This window comes from Acipenser ruthenus, chromosome 11, assembly GCF_902713425.1.
Source record: "Acipenser ruthenus chromosome 11, fAciRut3.2 maternal haplotype, whole genome shotgun sequence".
NCBI classification, from domain to species: Eukaryota; Metazoa; Chordata; class Actinopteri; order Acipenseriformes; family Acipenseridae; genus Acipenser; species Acipenser ruthenus.
Genome location: NC_081199.1, coordinates 7908049 through 7934071, shown reverse-complemented (window position 1 = coordinate 7934071; position 26023 = coordinate 7908049). Strand labels below are relative to the sequence as shown.

The 26023-nt window shown below is 40.6% G+C and overlaps 1 protein-coding gene across 1 annotated transcript; it reads right to left on the bottom strand.

Annotated features, from left to right (window-relative positions):
* Positions 1–117: 117 nt before the first annotated feature.
* Positions 118–19030, bottom strand: LOC117427196 (MAP kinase-activated protein kinase 5-like). Its single transcript, XM_059033234.1, has 14 exons — positions 18247–19030; positions 16645–16718; positions 15323–15398; positions 14080–14177; positions 13270–13378; positions 12631–12720; positions 11611–11706; positions 11034–11114; positions 10545–10732; positions 10287–10411; positions 9684–9810; positions 8928–9043; positions 7914–8018; positions 118–7400 (listed from the first exon to the last, which is right to left on the bottom strand). Exons 1-14 carry the CDS (start codon positions 18280–18282, stop codon positions 7306–7308), a joined length of 1416 nt encoding a protein of 471 aa, XP_058889217.1. The 5' UTR covers positions 18283–19030; the 3' UTR covers positions 118–7305.
* Between the last annotated feature and the right edge of the window lie 6993 nt (positions 19031–26023).

Here is a 26023-nt window from a genome sequence, read left to right as displayed (position 1 = left end):
GGTTCTGATGACATCATGCACAATGAGCTGGGAAAGTCATCATTTTGCATTTTTGACAGCATTACAACACTTTTTTATATGGGCTGGCACTCAAAGCATATCTGTACATGATTAAGAAATATTATTATTATTTATTATTATTATTTATTTCTTAGCAGACGCCCTTATCCAGGGCGACTTACAATTGTTACAAGATATCACATTATTTTTACATACAATTACCCATTTATACAGTTGGGTTTTTACTGGCGCAATATAGGTAAAGTACCTTGCTCAAGGGTACAGCAGCAGTGTCCCCTACCAGGGATTGAACCCACAACCCTCCGGTCAAGAGTCCAGAGCCCTAACCACTACGCCACACTGCTGCCCTGAAAAAAATAGCAGAACAAACCACTGTAGGGTCACATTTACACTTCTGTTATACCAATTTAATGTCTTTATGATGTGTACCTGCTACTTAATAGAACAATATGGAAAATATTGAACAATATTTGAACAATTTAGATATTTTCAGTGGGAAACTGGTAAATTGTATTCAATTTTGCTAAGAGATTCATACAGCCCTGTTTATCGCACTCAGTTCCTGTGACAATCAAATGGATGTTGGTATTTCTGTTCTGTCAGCACCTGTGGGTGGTTTCCATGGTAAAAATATTTCCCTTACCTGATCACATGAATTGAAATTCAGCAGCCAAATTTAGACCTGCCGCAGTTGCAAGCCAACACTGCCATCTGGTGGTCACAGTAAAGTAAAACATCTCCACTGAATAGCCAGACAACAACTGGGGACTGAATTTGTATATTATTATTACATGTCTGGTGTATATCTATATATTTATAAAATCAACATACAGTTGTGTAAAATCATTTTATATACACTGATGACTAATTACATTTTAATCCTGAGTTTAAATATTCTAAAATGTTTTTATGAACAGGATTTCATTGCTAAATTTAACTAAGTGGTGCTTACAGATTCCTATTGAAAAGAAAGCAATAGAACTGCAATCCCTGAAAGAGTATGAATCTCTAAGCATTATCCCCTTAACGACAAACTTGGAACACACTGGGCTGTTCTGAATATGACTATATACTCACAAAGGATTTACCATTGTGCCCACCCTAATGACAGCTTCCCCTAGTAAAAGCACAAGTACAATAAAGCATAGTGAAAACAAGCCCAGAAAGGTTCGGTAAAGTATACCAAAAAAAAAAAAACACAACAACAACATATTGCAATTGCATAGTATAAGTATGAGGAAAGCCTGTGGAAACTGCAAAAGTACCAGGCGAATTTAGTGTTAGTAAACTTTTAGAATAGAAGTTTGCAGTATTTGTAGTGCTAATACTGCAGAACTAGCATGATACAACCAACGGACATGCAGGAGCTCTTACATTATGAATCTGAAGCTTTTTAAACAGCAACATTTTGCTTGTTATAGAAAAAAAAGCCTTGCAGTACCTGTGAGTCAATCTCCCTTATCACATCCTCAAAAACTACCAAAGGAGTAAAAAACAACAACGTTATAATTAGAGCACTGGTCAGAAGTTACAGTTTAAACAAACAGACTGGGTGTATGTACACAAAATAAGGTACGCTAGGTGAATTTATATTTGACTTTTGTATTTATTTCAAATGTTTATTTAATTTCCACATACAGTATTAAAGTACAGTGGTGTGCAATCGCTATACTGTACATTGTCATGACACTGAGAAAATGTAAAAATCAATGCAAGATCTTTAGCATACAGTACATACTTATTTAAATGTTAAATAATACCAAATAATAATAATAATAAAAATAATAATAATAATAATAATAATAATAATCTTTTCCCAAGGAACTCTCCTGCTGGGTAATATTATTTATAAGAGGGTAAATGGATTAGATCAGTAACATTTCAGCCAGTGGATTCTTCATTCACTAACCCTAGGTTTTATCTCTGAATTTAGGATTGAGTGTTTTCAGTGATGGATGTTTTGTTACTAATATGCTATAGCAGTTCATTCCACACCCTGAAGAGGCACTAAGATACTTGCCAGGTAACAGGCATGAAGTACAGGGGGGGCTGGGTATTATTGTGAGGGGGTAGGGGGCTTTCATCAAAAAGGATGATGAAAAACACCATGTATGAATAAAACATTTAGTGTTGGTATTACAGTGTAACAGGGGTTTATTCCAGTATATTTCAGTGTACTTGAAATAGCTTTTTTTTTTTTGTGAAGGCAGTTGGCTTTAGAGACTTGGCTTAACTGCCCCTCTGAACCAAAATAGATTGTGAACTTGCAATTGGAATTGACATCGTCTGATTCCAACAGGTATTCCCACTGTTGACCCAAAACAAAGGCGTTCACGTCATATCTGAGATTTCTACCCAACACCGGTTTCCCTTTCCTGCATTTTCTGGAGCCCAACATAAGCAAAGAGGATCATGTTAATTACTGCGATTTTCTTCAGAACAGCCCCCTCTCCCGCAGGAGGGAAGATAAGGGGGTTTCTGAGGCACGGGGAGGTCACGCCCTTGCTCAGCTGGAAGCATTAACTGTACTACACTGGCTCAACATCAGTGGGGGCTATCAAGGCTAGTTCAAACAAAGAAACTAACAGAAGTCAAACAGACAAACGTTTCAGCTAGTGCCTTCATCAGCTAGTGCCTTCATCAGTGCTGGCTGGGAAGTTCAAATGGAGTGGACAGATGTTCCATGCATTTCTTGGTTCAATTTAGTGCAGGCTAACCAAACTACAGTTGAATATCACTTCTGTTATCGTAACCCTCCACTGTAACCAATCTAATGCTTTGCACTGTATACAGGGCATATTGTATTGATATTGTGCCAGGTTATCAGTGAACTCTGTTTGCCATACCCTTTCACGTGATATTAAAATGCTTTGACTGGATACATGTTTTGCTATTCTGCAAACTCTATGACACACGCCTATGAACAAAGCTCGAACTATTGACTTTCTTAAAAGACTTTGAGCTATTTACTCAGCTTTTCCCATGGCGCATATTTTTCAATAAGGTGTGTTTTCCTTTCTGAAAATAAATAGCTAATAAGCTATTTTCTTTTGAAGTTCACAAAACTGTCCACAGCCCCACTGTTCAGAATATTGTCATGAAGCCTGTTGGCTCTGTTTTCACTGCATGAAATACAATGTGCCCTTGAAATGATACGTGACAAACTAAAGCAAATGTGTTCATTAGTAATCCTGCATTTGTAAGTACATCAGTATCACTGCTGTGATGTATTTACATAGTACTGGCTGTGTATTAATATATGCATGATTTCTATGTATAATACAAAATCCTAGAAATACTCATTTAATACATTGCAGTTTGTCAGCTAAAGACGGATTTTGTTTTACAACTAGTGCATATGCTAATACACATCGGGTGAGATCCGAGTACACAGCATCTGCATTTTAGTACAGTGTAATTACTGCTACTTAAAATAAAGTGCTGTCCACAATTGGAATACTGTAGCTTTTAAACATGACTACTGATGTCCATTGCATAATAAATAAATACAAAATCAAATCGACAGTGGAGTATTGCAATGCATCTGCAAAGCACATCTGCTTGGTTAAAAACGTGGGGATACAAGGCAAGTCCTCACTCTGTTCTGCTTAGGGAGATCCTCCACGCTGTCTAGGAGAGGAATCTACTCGTGCTGCACTCAGTCCTGTTTTATTGCAACGACCGGTATTGCTAAAATACGTTGCAAAGATGGCAGCAATCAAGCCCGTGCTAAATCTGCTTTGAGCAGTTTTTCCCTCCATGGTTGCCTCTTTCAGAAGGTCATTTTTTAAAGTCGTACTGAACGTACCGGACAAAAGTTCAATGCAAACTATAGTCCAACTAGTTTAATATCACCACATTGAAATGTCCAAGCCAGAATATAAAGGGAGTCACTACAGGTAATGAGCCTGATTTTCCAGATTGCTGGCACCAGGTAATTTCAGTAACACGATTGACGGGCAAAAGGGTTCTCAGCTGCTATTATGTTTACAGTAAACCACATAATATTAGTAATATTTACACATGGGCAGAAAATCCAAATATTCAGCCAAATTATCCTCCCCTTTAAAGACTAAGTAGCAGGGTTCCCCTGGTTACACGTCCCCCGGTGTTGCTACAACTGTTTAAATAAAATACCTGGAATTTTTCTTTTCATTGTTAACAACTTGATAACTTTTTACACTTATAACTTTAATGTCTGTTTCAAAGCTCTTTTCAAAATGGCTGCTCTAGTGCACTGTGGTTTGAGATCTGTGCTCTAAATCACTGCAGGAACAGCGATTAAAAAATAAAAAATAAACATAACAAGTGCTCTGGCTTTTCTGCTCCGTACCACATCATGGATCGTTATTGCTGTGTTATCTGTTTGATAACATGGGTAATAATCCTTACACTATCAGTGCACTGGAGCGGCCATTTTGAAAACAGCTTTTTTTTAAAAAAAAATTTACATTGTGTAGTGCAGTCTTAAAGGGAATTGCGTTTCTCTGTTAAAGGGAAAGTGAAATACTTTTTGTTGTGCTCCCCTTACAGGCTTATTGAAAAGACTTTTGCAGCAGTGTGTTTTATTGAACTGTTGCAGCAGTGTGTTTTATTTCCTCTTTGAATTCAGCACCTGACAGTTTTAAAGAGGAAGCAAGATTGGTTCCAATGTTTGAAAAGATACCCGATTAGTGGAGTTCAAGCACCTAGCCCTTAATAAGAGTCCACACTTTCAAAATGAAATGCATTAGAACTGTTCCAGTTTAATGGTGAGAACAGGTCTCTGTTGTGTCTTTTAAACTGGCCGTTTTGACTGATGGCCAATGTAATAGGCAGGCTCCTGCATCCTCTTTAGAGGAAGAGTGATGCTGACCCTAGCTCTTTTGCCTGGTCAGTTCATTTGATTCTTTACACTCACAATCACCGTGACAACCAGCCCCTACTGTATCAACACGATGTGAGATGAGTCTTAGTGGGGAAAAATGTAATATAACTGGTTACAGACAGAACCATCATAGTTACCTGTGTTTTTAAAACTGAGCATCTCTGCAGCATAAAAACACATTTTGGCTTGTTTGTTTTTCAGCTCCCAATTCTCTCACAAACAAAACCATGTTTGACAGTCTGGAGGCAATTTAAGAACACCAAATGAATGTTACTGTATTCGGCCTAACATGCATTCTAAATATTAACTTGCTTTAATGACACTGACCATGAGGTGCTCTGAGGTCATGCGTGTCTGTTTTTAATTCTCACCACACCAACGCTGATGCTAATAACGTGCTTATTAAATCTGTTTGTGCTTCCCAGGATCGTTCACTTCCCTTAAACTGCACGAGATGGACGGCTGTGACCCGGGTCAATATGCCACTGAAACAGGTGAACTCTTGCACAGCTAGGCTAGTTGTTTGTGACGAGACACAGTTTATCAACACCAGCACACAGAAATGTGCCTTTAGAGTCTGTCTGGAAAGAACAAAAACACATGACTCAACCAACCCCAGAAGACTGGTATTAACAGCACACTCCTGTTTTGCTGGGTTTCACAGACAAGACTAATTCTACACTGGATGGTTTAAAGGGTGCAAAATGAAAACTTCCTGGGACAAGGAAAAGATATTCTGTCGAGTGTTACCACACCTGGACTGAACTTAGTTATGGCTTCATCAGAAGCATTGGAAAGAGCAAATTAAAAAGTTTATTTCGTTGTTAAAGCTGTTCCTCGTATTTGCGTATTGGTTTTCCCCCCCACGGACACACATGCTTTCTAAAAGGGGTTTGCTTGCACAAAAGCCACCACTTTGAAACCCTAACCATTTTCATTGTTAAGGGTTTGCATGTGATCCTGAATCTAAACTACAGTACCATTGATTCTGGGATGAATTGTTCGGTTTCATCAATAAATATTCAGCATTTCAATTTCAAAACTTCACATTGAAGTATGGGTGCCTTGGCATGGGCCCTCTGAAGATAATGCAGCATGTCCATATTTCTTTTAACATACTTTTTTGTATTGTTCTTTTTACACACTGCTTTAAACTTGAAGGAACTTGCAGGAAGCGAGATAGAATTCCTGTTCCTGTCTCAGCCTGCTGCTTGATGAGAGTTCCATATTCCCTCTCTGCACAGGAAAGGTGTGGTAGAATATAGAAGATCATAAATGTGGCCACAAAATGATGAATAACTAACACCAGCTATATGACATGAGACAACACCAACACGCCAGTATGTCAAACCTGTAGCTCTTTAAGGACCCATTCAAACTTTATAGTTCTTCATTCCAAGTTCATTGTTAGATCTGTTGTTTTTTTAGCAATGTCATAACTACTACCCTGCCTAGTTAAACATGCAAAATAGACACACATGTATTGTCTCCACTGAGAAGAATATACAAAAGGTGCAGGTACACAGATCATAAAATAATCTCATACAAATTACAAATTATGGGAATATATTTAGAACCACTCACCCAATTCTAATGGAACTTGGTGTGGGCATTCTAAGTCCTGGTGATTGGTTGAGTGCTTTGATTTTGCTTTAGCACAAACATGTGTGTGAATTACAGGTGTTTTAGAAGTGATAAAAAAGAATACATTGAAGTTACGGTTTTCGCTTAATTCTGAACCCAACTGCTAATGCCCCTGTTACCAAATACAGTAAACCCTTGTGAACAGCTTGATACAAGCAGGACATTCAGGCCCATTGAATTTGGAGAGGAGATGACCTCTAGTAACACCAGATCTCTATTAAGACCATCACTCAGTCCAGTTGGTGGCCCGTGGAGGGGTTTCACTGTTCTGGGTGATTCGTTTTGCTTTGCCACAGAACTTAGAACGAAGGACCCAAAATGTAGAGGTGGGACAAAACCTGACAGTCTCCTTTTTATTAGGGGGTGGAAATGATATTCTCAAAGTACTGAACCTTTTAAATAATAATCATTTTAAAAAACAGATCTCTTTTTTAACATAAAAAAGCAGCACTAGAGCAGACTGCATCAACATGAGTCTATAAGAAGGTACAGCATCACTGCCAAAGGGTCTAGAATTGAGTTTTCTTTTCTGCAAATGAAATCATATGCTTTCTTTTGCAATGTACTCAGCTGTATTTAAAAAATATTACAGTACCAACAAGTCTTTTTTATATCTACAGCTGCACAGCAATTGCGTGCAAATCCATGAAAAAATGCATTATTGTTAAGTCCTGTACTTAATTTACATAAAAATGACTCTTTACATTTATTTAAGAACAGTTATCATAAACCATAAAAAATAAAAAAATAAAATATAATAAGTAAAGCACTTGCTACTGAGAGTCCTGCAAGTTCGTTTTTTCTTCTATGACTTGTTTAACTATTTCTGCCAGTTTCAAGCGATCCACTTTGTCTGAGAAGGCACGCCCTGCAACGACAATTCAAATGTTTCAACGGTAAATCTACAATGTGATGCAATTGAGATCTTTAAAGTGCTTCACATGCAAAGTCAACTTTTTGCATGTGTGTGTTAAATGTATGTATACATTGTCTTTGCATTACACAATTACATGCACATAATTTGAAAACTTAATATAAAACACAGGGTTAGAAAGTCCCACTGGTCCTACACCCAGTCCTGGGTTTCAGAACCCCCTTGTTCAGGTATATTATTGAAATCAACAGGTGCCAAGAGTTTGAACAATCAGGCCACTCTTCAGTAAAGTCTTGCATGCATCTGTGGATTGACTATAAGGAACAATATGTTTAACAGGGGTTAAATAATATACTTAATTGATGGTAGTTTGGAAACCCAGGACTGGGTGCAAGGCTAGAGTTTCAAACCCTGAAAATGTGTGTTATTTAAACCTGTTTAAGGTATTTTTGGCTGTAGGGAGGCCCCTGCTTATGTTACAGAGTGATACTGCAGTGGTATCCATACCATTCCAGCCGAGGCTCTGCAGTGCGTCCCTCAACAGCTTACAGTCCTTGTTGTACCTCCACGCCTCGTGCACAACCTCGTTCAGCTTCTCATCCTCGTTCTCTCCTGCATCTCAAACAGACCGGAGGTCAGCACAGCATGGATGGGATGAACGTGGCAGGGCACACGTTCAAGCAATCGAGGTTCGATTTCAGTAAGCTTGGCTTGTTGATTTCAGTAAGCTTGGCTTGTTGATTTCAGTAAGCACAGTGAGCTTGGCTTGTTGATTTCAGTAAGCACAGTGAGCTTGGCTTGTTGATTTCAGTAAGCACAGAAAGCCTGGCTTGTTGATTTCAGTAAGCACAGTAAGCCTGGCTTGTTGATTTCAGTAAGCCTGGCTTGTTGATTTCAGTAAGCCTGGCTTGTTGATTTCAGTAAGCCTGGCTTGTTGATTTCAGTAAGCCTGGCTTGTTGATTTCAGTAAGCCTGGCTTGTTGATTTCAGTAAGCATGGCTTGTTGATTTCAGTAAGCACAGTAAGCATGGCTTGTTGGCTCACAAGTAGGTTAATGGTTTTATGGCTCGAAAAACATGAACCTACTTATCAAGCCTACTTAAACAAGTCAAATACACTTCTATTCATTTTAAAAACTGTAATGAACAAATACACAGGTCTTGGCAATCTTAAACAAATAGACATACAAGGGAATAAGGGGTTCAGGCGCTGAGTGAGTGGCCTGCTATATGTTACAAAGGGGGCACGAATGGGGATAAGCAAATGGAAACAATTACAGCATACACCTTGCGGGCTTATCATGATAAATCAGTGTGGCGCTACCCCCTATTGACAGTGTTACAGCAGGTGTTTTCAGTAGACAATCATTTTGGCTAATGGATCATGACATTCACAAAGACATTCATTTGTTTTACTTTGAAATCTATGCGTGAATGTTTGAATAATGGATGGGTTATCCATTCATTCATTCCATCATAACGGATTAATTCCTGCCACTATGTTAATGAGCTGCAGTCTTACCAGCCTGGGGCAGGATGCACTGTGCAATCACATCTCGCAGCTTCTCCAAAGCGACGTTCGAGTCTTCCGTCCCGTTCTCTGGATCGTGGAAGAAAAACCCACTCTTGGGTTTCGTGCTGCGATAGAAAACAAATAGAGGTTAACTTCTAAAAACAAGGAGCACCCAAGTAAACCATGTCAATAGCCCTCCCTGTTTATAATACCATCCTGTGCATTGTTGAGTTCTCATTGGTATATAAGCCTGTCTATACCTTGCTTTCAGCTTGTCTGTGGCTTGCAGGATGAGGAAGGCTGTTCAGTCCCAGAGGATTCTCCAGACAATCTCAAAGCAGCTCATAGTCAATAGAACTCAATATTAAAGAAACAGAATCCCCAACAACTCATAATAATGGCTAATGCCATTAAAAAAAGCACTTCAAATGATTTTTAAAGATACCCAATGTTTAGCAAAGATTTTTAAGTATCAGTCAAATTGTACAGATATAAATAACCTATGAGGTATCAGTCCCTTGAAAACATTTATCAGCAAGACTTACAGCTGCAGCATATGGAACAGAATCACATAAGAAATGCTTAGAGACTAGAACTATACAGAAAATTACAGTAAGTTCTTAGAGCTAGGAAGGATACCAGACCACAAGCAGATGAACAGATCAGTAAAAATGTGTGAACTCTGTAGGGATGCTTATACTGCAGTCGCCTGTGGTAATAAGATTTACTAGTAGTCCTTTTTCTTGCTGACCCTTCTGTGCTCACCCCAGCAGTTTTCGTTTCCTCAGAATGGGGTTATTGACAGAGTTGAGGGGCTTGAGGCTGACGTTCAGATCCTGGATCCTCATGTTAGCGAGCTGTTCTGCGTGGGCTTGCTGAATACCAGCAACTACTGCCTGCAACAAGAGAACAACTCTGTGTTAAAGATCACGCTGATACTGACACAGGGACTTGGTAATTGCCCTTTTCAAGTCTAGGTAAGCTTTCAGCGATTCCTGAGCTGGCTCAAACTATGCAATAGAAGTCATAATGCACTCCAAGGACGGAAATAAGACTCCTGTTGCACAGCAGTTTCACCAATTCCAGGTTTTACTACAAGCTCGATTAACCACAGTGTACAGGTAATAAGCTCAGGTGTGTCTTATTAAACTCGTAACAAAACCAGGAAGGGATCAATCTGCAGTGCTGGTACTATATGCACAATATTGAGAGCCACTGCACTTTTGGGATGTCTTGCTTATTAAAACTAATTTGCATTAATTTCAAAAGGGAACACAATGTCCCAGCACCCCCCGGGCACCACAATCCAGCAGGGGTGTTTGAATTCTTTTTTGTAAGTCGCTGTAGATTGCCATAAGCAGAGCTGACTCGCCTTGTCCATCATCATCTGTGCAGAAGGCAGCACGTTGTCCAGGGCCTCTGTGCAGTTCAGCCAGGGGTGATCCAGCACCCCCTCAATAGTGAGCCTCTCCTCTGGCTTCACCTTCAGCAGCCTGGGGAGACAATACAGCAACTACTGAGCCTGCGGATTACAGCATGCACTTATTCCAATGCCCCCCACAATCGAAGGTGTCATTATTAGTACATCTTTAAGCACTGGCGCGAGGTGGGCTGGGGGTCACTCACTTTCTCACAATGTCCTTGGCCATCTCAGAGATCTGGCTCCACTCGTCCTCTGGGAACTCAAAGCTCCCAGTCATGATCTTCTTGCGCATGTCCTTGGGGATGGTGCGGCTGTGGTGCTTGGAGTAGAAAGGCGGGTACCCGCACAGCATCACGTAGATGATCACACCCAGCGACCACAAGTCACAGCTCTGACGAACAGACAATCAAACCAGGGAAATGAGAACAGGACTGAGCCACAGTGAGCAGCCACTAGATTCACAACCGGGCATATTCCTGTTTCATCACAATGCACTCCGACCATTTTATTAAGAGATCTTTCTACGATACACTGAATAAACAATGCAATTTGCCTTATGATGCACTTTCTAAAACGGAATAATCATCCATAACTTCAAGGAGGAATGCATACAAAGCCAGCAACACAACTTCTTGCTAAATCCTATCGAGTTTGCCGTTTTTGTCTTGTTCTACACTGTGCAGCCTGCTTACCTTGTTATATGTGTAAGGAGTTGGTGAGGTAGGTATTATTCCAGATTTCTCTTTCTGGTGTCTCCTCTGAGCCTCCAGTACCTGCAGCAATGAGAGAACCAGTCACTCGTGAAGCCTTAATAGGAGTAAAGTCCTTTTTAGATACTACTGTGTAAGAGGCGACTGCAGTTCAAATTCAGCTCATAGTCAACATGTCTGAATGCCTCCCATTGCATTATCACTGGAGTACATAAACATTCTGGGCTAGATCCTCAAAACTCTATACACCATATCGTACTTAGCAATATTTATTCAGAAAGGAAAAACAGATTCAATAAAAATAAACAGGCTTTTATCAGTTTAGTGTGTAGTCTTACGTTGTTTCTTTTTAGTTTTAGAACTGAAAAAAAAACAATTTGGAATAAATAACTGAGAATTTTGCCAGTGTCAATGTGTGAACAATGATGAAATCTCTCTCTTTGAGTAATTTTATATAGATTTCCTCAAGGGTCTGATCAACCTAAACATAGTTGCTGCTTCCCTCCCACTCAGCAGTGCAGGGACAGGGCTGGGTTCTTAGTGCTGCTGCTGCATTTACCTGAGGTGCTACATAATAAGGAGTGAACTGGGGGGTCATCAAGTCACCTTGGTCAATCTTGGCAAATCCAAAATCGCAGAGTTTAACAGGGGCATCCTGGAAAAGAGAAAAGACAGCTCTCAAACTATCCAGCACAGAGTTACTGGGATGAATTAAGTATATGAATGAAATTCATATAGCCCTGTTAACATCGCTTAAAAGGGTCTGATTTCAATACTGAGCAGCAACTTACTTAAAAACGTGCCATGTGCTTTTCTGTCCTAATGTGATATAAAAAGTGAGGTGGAAATATGAGGGATATTAACCAGTCTGATGATATCCGAAGCAATGTTTGTCCCCATTGACTCACATTACAATCTGGTCGGGATAAAAGTGGAAGGTGCCATTAAATGTTGAGGGTATTTGTGGACCAGGGTTGAAAAACACTGCTTTAAGACAAATACAAAAAGCAAACAGTCATCACAAGATTATCACACAGGGGTTGATTCTGGTGTGTGCGTATTCAAACTTATCCCTGTGCTTCAACGAGCTCTTGTGAAAACTACGGTTTTTCGAATGACAGCACAGAACACTTGGCAATCCTGCTGATGCTGAAAAGGATACTGCGGAAGCGTGTACATGGAGGAGACAGAAATGTTAAGTAGTGAATCAGTTCTAAACTCCACAGCAGGGGAACGATGGTGGACCGCCCTGCTATCTCCTGGTCAACTGGAAACTAGGTAGTTTGCAAACCCTTTAACCAGCCTTACACAGCTAAAGAATAAGTGACCTACACGAAAGAAGCAGTTTGAGGCAACATTCAGGAACTTTTGTAATACGAATGTGAGAAAAACAGTTTTCTGAATATTGTATTGGCCTGTGGCAGCCAGCTATTTAGCAGTTACTAACGTGGCCCTCACATTGATAGCGAGGATCACTGCTCTACACAGTGTGCAGCGTCACATTAACTGCTCCTACAGCGTTAACAGGGAAGGCTCTTGAGAACAGAAGGAAACAGAAGCATGGCTGCCTGGGACTCACCAGTGAGTTGTCCTTGAAGAGCAGGTTCTCTGGCTTGAGATCTCTGTGAGCGATGTTCAGGGAGTGACAGTGCTGGAGAGCCTGAGCGATCTGCACACACAACACACAGCAGGTCGCAATCAACAACTCTCCGGCTATTTCAATCTGCACAGTCGCACCTTTACACATTATATAAAAAAAAGCATCAAATCAGGTGCCCACCTGCAGACAATCACATTAGTGCTCACTGTACGTCACTGTAAGCTGAAGGAGCACACTGGATACAAAGACGCTTCTAATAAAAACACCCTCAAGTGTCTGGAATGAGGGACAAGATGTCCTGTTGACGCTCTGCTGTCAACAGTCATTAGACCGATTGTTTGTAAGACAGTTTGGGACCCAATTTCTGCTGACAAAAGATTGTACTGAGATTGTCCTGATTTTAAACAATATAATGTTTAAATCAAAAAATCCTCTACTGCACAGGATTTCTCTAATGTCAGCGTCAACATGTGCCATTATTATCCCAAAGTGTACAGATGGTCATTATTTATATTCCTTAGCATGCAGATGTTTGTGCAGACGCTCCCTTTAGGAAGATCTGGTGTGTGTGTGTGTGTGGGTGTGTGTGTGTGCGCGTCTGCCCGCAGCTTCCCCCACCTGCTTTGTTACTTGGCTGGCCATTTTCTCAGTGAAGTGCCGGTGCTGGCTGATTCTGTGAAAGAGCTCTCCTCCCTCCATCATCTCCATGACAATCAGCAGCCGGGCCCTGAGAGAGCACAGGAGAGCGGTCAGCAAGGATGGGGCTGGGCTTCGGATGGGGTCTTCAGCAGGACAGCATAACTTTGGTAGCATACAGGCGCCAGGCCAGCCACAGGGGTTGCTGGTGTGCGGTGAGCTAAAGACTCCCCAGCCGACCTAACCCCTACCCCGCCCGGGCAGCGCTTGGCCAATTGTACGCCGCTCCCTGGGACTTTCCGTCCACGGTCGGCAGTGGCATAGGGCGCATCCTGCACTCCGGGCAGAGTGCCTCTACCAGAGCCCTGTACACACTGTTTTCTGAGGAAATCTTTGGGTTTTGTATATACTCCCACAACCCTGACTCTGTATAAGGACCTGAAGATAAGTGCAAATTTAGGACACGTGGATGGATATGCTTATGCTTACAATAGTAACCTGGATAAATATCAAGTTTTATCCATTTCAGATTTTACTCTGAGCCTAATTACACTGATCAGGCTCAAAGTAAAGCCTGGAATGGCTCAAACCGATACACAATTGTGTATATACCCGAAGGGTAGGCAACTATGTACCATTAAATGGTTAAGTGGTCAGGGATTGAACTGGTTCAAGTCAATATTTAAGCACATCCTGGACTGGAAGTGCCAAGGTTACCTACCCCGGTATATAGACTGGGCATGTTATTATCAACCCCCAATTGTGTTAATAGTAAAGTGACTTGTGTTTTACCTGGGACTGGACTCATGAGGGAACTGTACACTGTTAGCATAGACTTCTATAATCTGAACGATGTTGGGGTGACCTACACACATCATATGGAGTCGAACCTGCGGATGAGACAGGGAACAAATAACAACAGGGTTACTATCTTTACTAGATATAGTTTTGAGTCAAACTCCTGTCTGCTGAGCACATTTGTAAAAGGAGTCGGTACAGGAACAGAGACCTGGCATTATGTTCTTTCAAAGGTTATTCATATGACACAATAGCACCGAGAGCTGTGTAGTACAGAACCTGTTATGTACAATGCCAATTTTGCAGTGTCCACCAAACTGTCATGTGAATTAAGTGATCTGTTGCCGACATGTGCAACATATTAGTAAGACTTTATAAGCTCAAGGCAAAATCAAGACTAGCATTCAATACTAAACTGTCAAGATTATGCTCCGATTACTGGAATGGCCCTCCAGAACTGAATATGGCCTCCCCTGACCCTAGCTGTCCCTGAGCGTGGCTGAGTAGCCAATGGTTACGCTTACCACAGAACATTCCTGACAAAACAGCCAACTCTCCTAAAGGGGTCCTACACAAGAGCAACACTATTCCCCGTTCCTTACTTACATTTCCAGACTTCATTAAAAAACCCTGCATTAAATAGTCAAGGATTATCTAAGAATATGTATGACATGCTTGTTCTGTCTCCAATCTCTGTCCATCTTAATTATAAGCTAAGCCAGCAGTTTTCAAACTGAGGGGCTCCAAGCAACTTCACGACCCTAGGCTGTGTGAAAATGTATTTTGAAGTTCAGAAATGTATGAATATATATTTCAATATTAATATCCGTGTAGCATTTTTATAGCAAGCACTAGCTGGTGGATGTTCTATCTGCGGGGCCCAAACCTAAACTCAAAGAAAGTAAGAGATGAGTGAATATTACTGTATAAACAAACACAACATGCTGCAGTTATAAAGGCTGCAGAAAATATCAGCTGTCTGTATAGCAGTATCATGCCTGATTAGTTTGAGAGGCAAGAGGGCTTAGGGAAGCTTATGTGCCGACAATACCTTTAGGAAATGAACACAAACCAGACAGCCAACTAGGTCTGGTTTTGTCAGACACTTCATATTTAAACTAAAAACTCAATAAAAACATCAGATAACGTACGCGATTCTCTTACAGTGTGAGGGTTTACACATTTTAGAGACGTGGTACAGTCTAACCACACATGGCAATGGATTAATAAATCACACCTCATTCCGAGCTTTCGGACGGTCGATAAGGATCTTCAGTGCGAAGCGCTCTTGCGTCGATTTCTTCACACACACTCTGGAAAGAAAAAGCCAGTGTGAGTGCAGTGCAAATTCACGGCTTTGTTCCTTAAATCAGTGAGGTTCAGTGGCAAAGGATGTTCAGAATTCATTATAAAATGCACAGTATAGAAATGGAATACAGCAGATCCTGTCATATTTTATTGGTTCCAGGTGTCCAATGTATATGTAAAAATATTGTATTTCAGAGGGAGTCATTATACTACATTGTAGTTGCTTTATTAACATCAGGCCATTATAAATTAATGTCAGGTACATCAATGTGTCTGAAACACCAAAATGCAGTATTGCACGTACACTATACAAACAAAATCAGTGAAAATGATTGCAAAACAAAGCACTGCAATACAGTATGTGGCAATTTACAAAACAGCATTCCAAACACAGTTCTTACCATGCTTTCTCAGGCCATGCCAAAGTAACCCGACTGTTTTTTTTGCACTGTGCGTGTTAACCAGAGACAGAAACAACCACAAGAAAACGCACACACAAACTGGCTTTGGAGAGCGGCAAAAGAGCTTGCTCCATCTTTTCAACAGAACAGTAATTATGTGAATCCCTCGCTTTTCTTTTATTTGATATGATTAAACCAGGCAGTCATGTGAAGTGACAGCATGTACAAAGTGAAACTGAAGTCCAAAACTCAGTCTTTTTAATTTGTATCTCCAGCTGAATCCATACTGTCCTGCTAAGAGCTGCTACTGTTTTAGACCCATGATAAAATGTGCATTGATCAGTTTCCATCAGTACAGTTCAGTTGGTAGCAGCATGTGTGAATGACACACGGTTAATAGGTCCATTGGTTAACAGAGGATATCACAGTTAGGTATCTGCCAGTGATTCCTATGATCAGTTGACAGCTCTCAAACAGACAAATAGCAAATTACTTAAAAATAATTACACTGCAAAACACACTTATGAAAAGTAAATACCGCTCATCCTTATGTTTCAATTCAATTTAAATAACTTTCATAAATCATAACACAGCATGTATTTAACCATTAAAAAGTGACACAATTACCAGTACTTTACAGAACTAACTTCTCGGTCCAAAGCTCAGCTAACACAGAACAAAACCCTTCTTGTATGACTATTCAGGCCTGACCAAAGTTCATTCCCAGGATTGCTGAGGGAAGTGAGTTCACAGCCAGGGCTGGGGGAGACGGAATTATTTTTAGCCAGCCTGTCACCTGAGAACAATATGGCAGATTCAGAACAACTCAATAGAAAAATGAAAGCCCTACCTGACGGGACCACTGATTCCAGCACCCAGCTTCTGGGTCCAGTTGATATTGTATTCGTCTATAATGGAGGTATCCTGTCACACGAAAAAAAATGTAATAAAACAAGCTGGAAATATCTTTCTGGTTCAGACTGCACTGGAACACAAACACACAAGACATTGCGTCAATATCTGTCTGTCTGTAAACAGTCCACTTCAGTTTTGGTGGTGATTGACAGGTTAACCAGCCTTACCTTGAAATGGACATCAATGCTTACCAGAACCCGAGCACTCTTCAGAGGAGTCTTTCAATGTATATCAATGTACACTACAAACTGCACCTTCGCCTGTAGACTTAGCAGTAGTTGGAGTGCCAGCCCTATAGCCCATCTTACCCAATAACTGTGCATGAGTGAGGGGTTGATATTTAAATCCCCCTGGTCCTCTCCTATCAAGGGCTGTGTGGCCCTCTGTGTATGTGAACTTTCACTGGCTACAGATACAGTGCTCAGCAAAACATAGTACAAAATGTCTTAGAAATGCAGCAAACATCTTAACCCGCCCGTAGCTAAAGGTTAAAGGACCACAATACAGGCCATTCATTCCAGGACAAGCCTTAGATCTCAAGAGGCTTCCCCGGAAACTGTTCTGTCACCTGGGGTCAACTAGTGCTTGGCATTGCAGTGCTAGAACCCACACTATCCACTATACAATGAGCCCCAAGCACTCCAAAGAGCACGAACCCACTCATGCCTAAACACAGTAGGCACTCATCATGTGCTTGTGTGTGACAGCTCCCACAGTAAAATACAGTGTAGTGGAGTTAGAATAAGAGCAGCTTTTCTTTTTACTGTAGGCTACAAAGGCTTCGATGTGACCTGCCAAATCATAATGACAAGTATCCGTGCAATTGCCCTTAGACATACAGGTTTTACTTCACACCACCTTATGGTAACACACATATATTAGTGTCGAGTTTAATAGCATATTCCCTGTGCTAGCCAACAGGTAGGTAGCTGCAGTATGTGGATTGGTAATAGAAAATATACAGCAAGCCCATAGATATAAAATTATAGTACCAATTTAAAAATGCTGTACATATTGCAGCTTGGGGGATAGCTGTGAAATATCTGAGAGGCTGGCAGAGGACATACATTAACTGTAACATTATTAAAAAGAATAGGCTTTTAATCCTTCAACATAATTATGATGAGCATGTGAATACAACCCTCAAGGAAGGCAACGCGATCAGATCATACCATTCACATTCTAAAGTGTGTCTGTCAGTCATTTCTCATGTACTTTACTAACTGGAGGCTATACTATCAGATAGTGATTTACTCCAGTTAAACTTCCTCCTGCCAATACGTTTACAACATAAGAGTATACTAAATACCACAACATAAAAATGAACACCTGTGAATCAACAAACACATGTGGTCACTTTCGAGTTCCTGATCAGCCTGAGATTGATGACAGCAGGACGGCTAACTGGAGACGTCAGCTTTTGTATCAACAGCGGTCATTCGTTAATTCTAGTTCAAAGATGACTCGGTCTACTATCACCTTTCTACTGGCCGGTATGCTCACGATCCTACAGTGTATATGAAAACTCAAACCCTACCTTAACTAACTTCTCCGCATTCTTGTCCTCCGACATTGTGCTGGCTGTGGTCCCGTGTGATGCACTTTCTGTTCGCACTGTCTGCACACATACGAAAATGAAGGTTGGAGGAGGGTCAGTCACAAGAAAATGATTGTTTTTTAATATTCAACCAAGGCTAGAGATGACATTCCATGGTCTCTTGTCAGTTGTGGATCCCGTCCTTTGCAGGCGAGCTGCTGCTGCTGCTGTTACCGCTGGCTTGACTTAACGCGACAAAGAACTGCAGCCTGTGTAAGTAGTAAGTGCTGTATCAACATGGAGAGCGACTAGGGCCCGACTGTGTTGGCCAATACTCAGGAATCGAGATGAGATCCGTCACTGCCAGGGAAAGGGAAGTGGAGAAGGGGAGGCTGAACAAGGAGAAAAGCCGGGGTTCGAGAGTGGATGGGGTGGGTGTGCAGGAGGTAAGCACTCGGGGAAGGGAGAGGCGGCAGACTCGGGGAGACCCTGAGGAAACCGGCAGGCTCACGTCGCCATAGATCAGTGAGGACAAGCAGCGGGCCCTAAGGGTAAAAAAAACGACTGCACTCAAAAGGAAACGCCCGAGCACCCGAGACTCATTTCGGATATTGAGGCCATACGAAGAGGGCAATTATCGGTTCGAAACCCGGCTTGCTGGTTCTTCTCCTGCGGCGCTGATTTCTGGGGATTTCTTTCGCAATAGATACCGGCCGGTGGACGAAACACGCCGAAGAAGCTCTCCTATTTGACGCCTGCCACACCACTGTACTCTATTGTACTATCCTAAAAAAAATACTTGTTTGATTACAGAATGTGACATTTGAATTCATATTGTGTTATAAACATTTACTTAAACTGCTGTGTTTTTTTATTTATCATTTAGCTATTTTTTTTTTATTTCTCAGGCAGTGCCAAGTCAACGTCGTAAATATTACTCATAAGATAGGACCCCTTAGGTCCATTGTGTTCAGCGAACAAAAAAAATTAGGTTATTTTTTTAATTATTATTTTGGTTAAAACAATTAAATCCGAAGCGAAACGTTAGGTTAAACCATTATTATATTTGTAATCTGATAGGTACATAATAATGAAGCTGGACAGATAGGGGACAACACTATACAAAGCAGCTACACAGAAAACAAATGAGACAAGCATTCAAACTGGAAACAAACGTTCACCAAAAAAATTGATATTTGGTATGGATATATTTGTACCACCTTAAACAAGTTGCTCTTGGCACTCATGTGCCTAAAAATAAAATAAAATAATAATAATAATAATAATAATAATAATAATAATAATAATAATAATAATAATAAAAACATTTACATAAAAAAGTACTACAACCATCAAGGTACCACCGTGGGCCAGTAGGTGGTTTATGTCCTGTTTGTGTTTATTGTTCATCTCTTCCAGCTGCGACCTTTAGCTACGTTTTTAGGTACAATACAAGCACACTGCTATCACATCAATGCACATGCCTACTGAATATCTTTAGCCTATTTTAAAGAAACAAAACAAACATCACATCATGCACAATGTTCGTAGCATCTTAGTATGTCTTCATATACTGCTGCACATCAGTCTTAAGAAAGCACGTCTGGAATGTTCTGCTTGGGTCTATCTGAACTCATCCCAGGTGTGCTCAATGTGAAAAATCAAACGAGACTAAGCCTGATCCAATGTAATGACTAATGATGCACTTCTTCAGCGCATCACATTGCAGTCACGGATGCATGATTTGGAAATGTGTGTATTAGTGGGAGCTTATCCCACCCCATACCACAAAGCTTCCACCAGCCCTGGGTTAGTCTGTCATCTACAGATCTGTTCTGCGATTAACAACGTTGGAACTTTAAGAGTTCTTGACAACATATTCAATCGATCAAACATCAAAACCTAGCCTTTAATTAGTAACTTAAGCAAGCATGCATCAGTATAATGCATGTTAAGAGTAGCACTGGCTTGGTAAATACAAAAGCCTCATCAATCAAGCATACAGTTGGGACTAGTATACAATTACAGACTTGGTACCCTGTACCTTATAAAAACATACAATCAATCTCCAGACAGCAATTTGAACAGATTGTACAAGGACAAAGTCCAAGGTTATGTGTAACCAGGTAGCTATTCTGCAAGATCTGTCAATGTGTTACAGTCTCAAAACTTGCTTGGAAATTGAAAATTTAGGCTGTTTAAGTGGATAATTGCATTAAAAGAACAGGATTGTTTTCACACGTCCCAATTATATATACTGTATATATATATATATATATATATATATATATATATATATATATATATATATATATATATACACACACTGCTGTGCAAAAGTCTTAGACATGTTGCATTTTTCTACTCTGATGCATTATGAGCATCAACAATTTACTCAAAGCCTCCACTAGTGTTTTCTACTATTATAACAACCTTGACTAGCATAAAGAAGGAAAAACATTGAGTGAAATAGCTTGCGTCACTCGATTTTCAAGGTGTGGTATCCGAAGCATGATCAACAAGCACAGAGAAACATCATCTGTAATTGACAAACCCAGGACTAGAAGACCCAAAAAGCTGTTTAACAAGGATGAGCAATACTTGAAGATACTATCCTTAAGGAATAGAAAGAAGACAAGCGTTGAATTGACAACAGAACTGACAGAAGGCACATTTGTCATTGTCCATCCATCAACAGTCCAAAGCATCTGTGGCAATTTCTGAGTTCTTGTGCATATTTTAGCCTTTTAGTCTTGTTTCACTTTCTTAACACAGGTATTCTTACTGCAGCACATCCTTAAAGTCCTGATTTTAAGAGTGACCTTCATACTGTTGATTTGATGGACAACGACACCTGTGCCTTCTGCCAGTTCTGTTGTCAATTCAATGCTTTCATCTTACATTTTGTTTTAAAAACTTTTTAACTATTTATTGATACAAAACAAGAAACAAACACTGTGTTTATACACATAATGTGTCTTCAGGTGTTACAAATAGTCATTAATTGGATAATAGCCAAAATGATTTTAGAATCAATTGTTAATCCATACATAGTGTGATTATACAATATGCAATGGCTTGATAGTGTCTCGCTATTGCATAATCCATATTGTTATTACGTGTTGCAGCCTTATGTTCTGCTATACAGATTTTTAAATGAATTTTTGTTTGTCCTAAATAAACCAAGCCACAATGGAATTTAAGCATATACTGTATATACCACATGGGTTGTATTCCAATTGATAAAACCTTGTGTCTTATATTTACGACCAGAGTGTGGATGATTAAAATATTTGGTATTGAACGTGTTAGCACAATGAACACATCGAAAGTTACCATATATATAGTTTTTTTAATTTAAAAAAGGAAAACTGCTGTGTACCAAAAAGAGCACTTTTTTGATGTCACTTAAATGTGATGCAGCCTTTGTTGTTGGTCAATAGATATTTCCTGAATTATTCGTAACGACTCGTAATGGCAAAGATGTAATTGTCAGCTATCCCATTTCCCTTTGTAACAGAAAAGAAAAAAAGCCATTGGCATAGCAACAGGTGTGTGGGTTTTAAAGTGGCCTTTTTGCCTTTGCTCTGCTATTTTCTGTAGATTCCTCATCGTTGAGGTAGAAAAGGCAGCTATTTATATCCAGATACAACCTTTTAGTGCAGGGAACTGCTGCTGGGCATTCCAAAAGGACTTTCAGATAAACCAGTAGGACATTATAAAAAATGCAGGACTGTTCTTTTCAGGGGCGGTAGTGGTAATGGCAGGACCGTTCTGTTCAGGGGCGGTAGTGGTAATGGCAGGACCGTCCTTTTCAAGGGAGGTAGTCGTAATGGCAGGACTGTTTTGTTTTGCACTAATGCATGCACTCCTCATTGACAGGCCAGGTTGCTAGGAGACAGTTCAGCACTGATAAGGGAAATGAAGAGAGCTGCAGGCAGACAGGAAGGACTCCTTTCAGCTCTGAGGACCACTTCATTCCTGGGTTTAAAACTAAATGCCTCAAATCAATTTTTCGCTAGGCAAAAAAATCATAGTATATGGATTTTTCCTTCAGAATTGAACTGTCAGTGATCTTGTACATGCCAGAAGTGCATTTATTGAATAATTTAGGGCATTGTCAAAAAGAACAAAAATCTGGGGAAGATTTTTAAAAATGGTTTGAAAATCTAAATCTTAGTTGGTGCACTCTTTCGTTCACTAAGTAGGTCTCCCAGATGCAATTATGCAATAGCAAACATTCATTTTAATTTTAAAAGGAGCCATCTGGTACCACACTAGGTTAAAGAAAGCTCTGTTTACATGCTGATTACACGTAGTCTTGCAATTCCTTGGTCTTTTCTCCCTTCAAACTCAAGGGTTTGCAAACCGTACTGTGATTCCTGTCACTCATGAACTTTACACCCACACCATGCAGCTTAGTGCTTCCCAAAAACATCCGATACTTCCCTATTAGGATCTTTTAATGCAATTAATTCTCAAGGTACAGAGGCGATAACCCAAGATCAACATTTTCAGTCAGACTTCAACACCGGGTATAGAAGAGTTGTGTTGTGTTTTGTGTATAAAAACTCCTTAGTCCTGGTCTTTGTTCCAACCCTGTTCTAAATGGTTTAATTTAACCAATTAATCCTGCATACTGAAGTAGATAATAATATAATAATTGTTAAACCTGGAGTGGAATGGCCCTCCAGGACTGTGATTGGACAGTTCTGCCTTAGACATTCAGGAAGAGCACAAGGCCGTCAGGCTAGTATCTCTGTCACTGCTCAATATGAACATGTATTGATGGGGAAAGCATGGTAATAACTCTCAGATACTGTATTACAGTGCTTTGCAATCATTGTCAGATTTTCTTTGTATATTATACGTGCAGTACAATACATTAGTGCTTTAGACACACTGATGTACCTGACATTCATTTATAAAGACCTGACGTTAATAAAGCAACTATGTAGTATGCAATGTAGTATAACAAGTCCAATTGTACGTGTAAAGTTTAGTTGCTCTTAAACTTCAGTCTCAGTTCCTGACAGAATCCCTTTTCACCAGAGGAATATGGTGACAGCTGAATTGTGAATGTAATGAGCCTGGGTGTCAAGCAGTTTCCCTGGCAACCGACGGAACCTGCTGCTGATTACCTCCCTGACAGCCACTTCCACACGAGAATGTCAATAACCACCTGCTTCACACCCTCGGCTGGGATCACTGTTGCCCCTTTAGTTTGCACTGAATACAGAGACAGAGCTAGCTTTTCTTTTATTAAAATGTATTGCGATTGAACAGCTTTGCACAATAATGTGAAACACGTATTAGAACAGGAGGACTGTATATCACATCGCCAGCCCAAAAGCCAGACTGACTCATTTCACAAAATGGTCAGATATGTAGATAAGGCCACAGGAGAGTTGGTTGAAATCGTTCACCAGTTGAGAAGACACACGTTGCATCAATCAGTCTCTGTTCAGACTGAATGCACTCGTCACAGATCCCTGTGCTGATCTGAAAATGATGCTGTGGAAAAGCTTCTTCAGTTGATCAGCTCATCTTCGGATTGATCCTTGCTACGTCCATTTGGGTTCTAATGTGTGGATTTTACTGGATTCCATTAGAGTTTCCTCACCTGCGAGTCCAGATATGGAAGTAGGATGAAAACAAAAGACATATTTTTCAATAAAAGACAATGGTAGGTATGTGATCATTGCCAATAGGGTTAGTTAAGCAAATCCCACTGTGTCATTTTAAGTAGATGGACCAAAATTGAATAAGTGTATTTTGTATAGAACAGCGATGGGCAAGCACAAAATGAGCATTGACATCACGGCTCTGTTTTGCTCTAGTCTCTCTTTTTGTATGTATAACAGAGTGTAGAGCCATCAAGGTCAGCCAGGACTCCAGTGATTCAACATTTCTGCAAGGTGTATAAATTCAGGTGGGATCTGTGCCCATTCCTCCAGGATCGCCTTCTTTAATTCCTCCAGGGAAACATGCAGCACAGTCAGTTCTGTGATATAGCGGTTCTGTCTCGCTCTGCCTGATGATCCCCATCAGCGCTCAGCCTTCCTGCTCTGCGACAGCTCTTCCTGGCTGGTGGCCTTCCTCCCTGCCCCTCTCCAGCCTGGGCTCTGACCGGAGGCCAGGCAGGTAGAGGACAGGCTGCCGTTCCTGTTGCCCCAGCTGCCCTCGGAGAATCGTTGCCTTCGCTCGCAGGGCACCCTGCCCCCCACCTCGCCCGCGTGGCTCAGCGCAGACTGGCAGCGGCCAGCCCTCCTGCGTTCGCTCACCTGCAGCGCCACACTTCGCAGGGCAGGGGGCGCTCTCACACAGCGGGGGGATGGGGGGGTGCCAGTCCGGGTTGTGGTGCTCACTGCTGTACTGGGCTCTATCACTGTAGAAGAAACAGACACACACAGGCTGAGGTCAGACTGCACAGAGCCTTCAGTGAATGTAGAGGACTTAAACTTCCCCTGCCAAAAATCAAACTAAATAACACATTGGTAACATTCGTAATATGCAATGTGGAATAATATCACCAGGCCTAGTTATTTCTTCTCTGTGGTTAGTTGAATGCATACATGTATTTATAGGTGACAGAATAGCCCTCGCCTCCACGCTGGTCTGCAGGAGATCCTCTGCATCCAAAAATCACTTACCCGCTTTACAAAACACAACCACTGTTACCCCATTGTGCGGTCGTTAGTGCTCAAACCAATGCAAAACTGTTGTGAAAAACCCTTACCGTTAATCTGGATATTGGGGTTCTGTCTGTGTATTTTTTCTGCGGCGGTGATGGATGACGTACAGCCCATTGGAGGAACGGATGAACTAAAAAAAAAGAAGCCTATACTTGGTAGACCCGTGAAAAGCACACTAATGAAAATGATGATCCTATCTGACTTTTGTAATGCTATATTCCGTACGTTAAATGCTGTACATATTATTAACCGTGATATTGTTCAGTCCTTTGAAGATCAGTCGAGGGGTTTATTTTTGTATATGAGGTAAGGAACATGCAGCAGCAAAGATCCTTCGCCCGGGGTAATATGTTGCTTTGATGTTGTCACGTTTTTCTTTACCCTTTTTTAACATGTATTCCCAACAATACAAGCAATGTAACGTAACATCTTACATTTCAATATATGGTACTCCTTACACAAAAACTATTTGATGCCCAACATTAACTCCACGTTTTTTGTCTCGATATTATTTGTAGTCCTTTGTGTTTGAAACCACTTCTTGCTCTTTTGCAATTATAATAGATCCTTATTTTTGCAGCCGCTGATGTGTAAGTTAAGACGTGCAGGTATGCATCTGTTTCGACACGTCTGTCGCATCTTAAAAGAAATACATGGAACAATCCATTTCAAATGAAATCCAACAGTAATCCGTGCAGTCCGATGTCAGTTGAAATCTATTTTAATAATGGTACTTCTTTTTAATGATGATTAACACTCCTGTCCTGTGCGATTCTACACTTCTTGTATTATCTCCAACCAATGCAGATCAAAATAATATTAATAACACAAATCTTAATGCAGTTAATAAATCACCGTTCCGTTCGAAACTAACTTAGTCAGTTTCAGCACTTGTTTCTTCTTTTAAACTCGTTTATTGCAGATGTGAAAACCGTTTTTATACATTCCACCTTTACCGAGATTTGAAATAAAAATTCTCGATTCCATGGCAACTGAACAACATGTTTATGCTTCCCAGTTCAGTTTAGTTGTCATTAATTAAGTCGGCGCACAAGTTCCCACAGAACCTACAAAGCTTGACC